At 48.5% G+C, this 2,754-nt stretch overlaps 2 protein-coding genes across 4 annotated transcripts in view; one reads left to right on the forward strand and one right to left on the reverse strand.

Annotated features, from left to right (window-relative positions):
- LOC103385542 (solute carrier family 26 member 6-like) overlaps nucleotides 1-1,259 on the forward strand; it is a 7,781-nt gene extending 6,522 nt beyond the window's left edge. For 2 of the 3 annotated variants that reach the window (XM_017035967.2, XM_017035968.2), the window contains exons 16-18: nucleotides 251-305; nucleotides 446-585; nucleotides 677-1,259. In XM_017035967.2, the coding sequence (XP_016891456.2) occupies nucleotides 251-305; nucleotides 446-585; nucleotides 677-703 (222 nt within the window). In that variant the 3' untranslated portion in view covers nucleotides 704-1,259. Of the gene's footprint in view, nucleotides 1-250; nucleotides 306-445; nucleotides 586-676 lie in introns of those variants that run through there. The other variant, XM_025059072.1, reaches the window with a different exon arrangement.
- The window catches only part of LOC103385543 (sodium- and chloride-dependent creatine transporter 1), a 14,752-nt gene continuing 13,103 nt past the window's right edge, over nucleotides 1,106-2,754 (reverse strand). Inside the window, exons 16-17 of the mRNA XM_008319473.3 lie at nucleotides 1,700-1,843; nucleotides 1,106-1,163 (exon numbers count right to left, since the gene is read on the reverse strand). Of these exons, the coding sequence (XP_008317695.1) occupies nucleotides 1,106-1,163; nucleotides 1,700-1,843 (202 nt within the window). The remainder of the gene's footprint in view (nucleotides 1,164-1,699; nucleotides 1,844-2,754) is intronic.

Here is a 2,754-nt window from a genome sequence, read left to right on the forward strand (position 1 = left end):
GATGTATGGGGGGGTGGGGGGGTGGGGTGTGGGGGGGGGGGGGGGGGGGGGGGGGCAGCTTCCAGGGAGGGGGGAATTAAACACATGAACAAAATGCCCCAAAGTACTTGTACGCGTGATTGTAGTAGTTGGAAAAGTATTTACGTCAGAACGACTTTATTTAACGTTGAATTCATTTTGTTTTTGTGTGTCACTTCTGTCTTTATTATCTGTGTCACGTCTCCTCTCTGGAACGTTCTGTGTCCCACAGATCTTCAGGGACTTCGGGGAGGTCAACGTGGACGTTTATCTGGCTGCCTGTCAAGGTGAGACAACAGACAACAGACCAAATATGTCCTTGAAGCAGAGTCAAATCTTCTGATTAGAGGTGTATGAAGGATGGCAGTCTTCACCGTCTGTCTCCCGTCTCCACGCCTGACTCGTGTCCTCCCCCTCTGTCCCTCAGCCTGTGTCCTGGAGCAGCTGGAAACGGCAGCCTTCTTCTCAGAGTCCATCCCTAAGAGCCGGGTGTTTGTCACAGTTCATGATGCTGTGCTCCATATCCTGAAGAAGAAGAAGGAGCAGCAGTCGGACTGTTCTACAGTGGTGGGTCACCTGGGGGTCACGTCCCTCGTCTTCACCCACCGCTCAGTACTGAGTACTGTTTAACTCTCTAAATGTGCTTCTTTCGTTCAAGGACGTTTCCTGCAGCACTCAGATGTAACCACCAGGGGTCAGAGTGGCTCTCGCCATTCCTCCTCTACTCCTCTTACCTCAGACCGCTGGCTGTTCCACCCCCACCCACCCTTCACTTGGGGGGAATTACACACTTGGAGATGTTGCGTGTTGCCATGGAAACACAGGAAGTTGTTGCTGTGGCAATGGTCATTTATGAATTTATGATATGGTCTAAGGAAACGGGTAGCACACATCACCAGCTCCCTCCATACAGTGGAGTGTGTGTGTGTGTGTGTGTGTGCGGGGGGGGGGGGGGCCTAGCTATGTAGTTATTGCTCATGTGACAGGGCAGCAGGCGATCAGGGGTCAACGATGAAATGAAAATATACTATAGACACCAATATAAAAAATACAGGTGACCACTAGGCGAACAGTGAGTGACATGAGGTCATGACCCCATCAGTGTGTTCCTGTAGTAGTGGTTGTTGTCACCGCAGGAAGTGTGACTGTTGAACAGGGTTTTAGAACATTCAGAACAAGACCACACTTTCAATCTCTGTCCTACCATTGGCTGATCCAGGTGAAACATTCATTTTGTTCTCTTAATAATAATAATAATAATAATTAAAAATATTTTAAAAAACATTATTATAGAATCATAACAACAACCTCACACATAAACTCTTAGACAAGAAGTCATTTCCAGACGAAGGAGAATTTATGAAAACGTGAAGAGCAACATGAATTCTCAGCAGGACTGACAGAAGGATGAATGGTTGACTTCCGGTTAGCAACACTACAGTACAATAAAGACGAGTGATTGTAGAACATCCTGTGAACGTGTGTTCAGTCAGTCAACAGTACTAGACAACAATACCAGACAACAGTACCAGAACCGGACGTTCCTCCACCGCACCATCCGTTCACCGCGTTCGGCTAAATGCTAACGCAACTGGTTGTAACGTCGCCATTAAGTTCCGGGGTGAAACACGGGTCTTTTGGTTCAGTTCCTCTGCATCACCATGGTAACCACGTTACCAACGTTGAGAAAACCTCAGAATCCTGGGACTCCGGAGAGGCTCCCACATCACCCGGGCGGGCCGGCTCGTGCAGCGCGTGGATGTCATAGAGCACGCTGATTGGCCAGGTCACCGACCGGTGTGGTGGGAGTCTGTCACGACCCAACCTGTGGTGCGTTCACTGACTGATAAGAACTTCAGTTAACGGCTTCATTAATCTGTAACTATTAAACAAACATCGCTCTTTGAACCTTTGCTGTATTTTATGATTATTGTTATCAATGTGCATGTTTTTACATCTTTATTGTTTCAGTGGAAAGAGTCACACACACACACACACGGACACACACACGGACACGGACACAGAGCCGAGTCCGTCTGTATCTGTCTCTTTATTGCTGTTTCTTTCTGATCTTCTCCCGCCTCACTTCCGGTCTCCCGCTCTTTTCACAGTTCCGTTTGTCTCCATCTCTCTTTCTGTGTAAATATTGTTAACACTGATTTGACCCTACGATACACCGGTTAGTTAGTTCATAACACACAGCAGGAACTGGTTTCTTCTTCTGGTTAGTCGCTTTTTGATGAACACAAGTTAGTGATTTTGCACAGCCAATGAGGAGAGTTAACAATGTCGAACGTAAATGAAGACGTCACAGTCCAACACTCTGGGTCACACACACCACGACGATATCAGCAGCAGAGGTGAAGAAGAGATGTTTGAAAAGATTCACACTGGGCTGCTGAACTGGGACGAAGAGGAGGAGGAGGAGGAGGAGGAGGAGGAGGAGGAGGAGGAGGAGGAGGAGGAGGAGGAGGAGGAGGAGGAGGAGGAGGAGGAGGAGGAGGAGGAGGAGGAGGAGGAGGAGGAGGAACTACTGCAACAACAACACTGGACGAAGAAGACACGGAACAAGACGAGACTGAACATCACGGGGGAGACGGGGGGGGGGGGGGGGGGGGGGGGGGGAGTCTGCGAGGTAGAGTCCAAAGGCAGAACAAACACCAGGCGAGAAGGAAACGAGAATTCTTCTTTTTGTTTTACATCTATTTTTTAGTCCATTCATCCAAAGACATGATG

The sequence above is a fragment of the Cynoglossus semilaevis genome, chromosome 10, assembly GCF_000523025.1.
Source record: "Cynoglossus semilaevis isolate Cse_v1.0 chromosome 10, Cse_v1.0, whole genome shotgun sequence".
Taxonomy (NCBI): Eukaryota; Metazoa; Chordata; class Actinopteri; order Pleuronectiformes; family Cynoglossidae; genus Cynoglossus; species Cynoglossus semilaevis.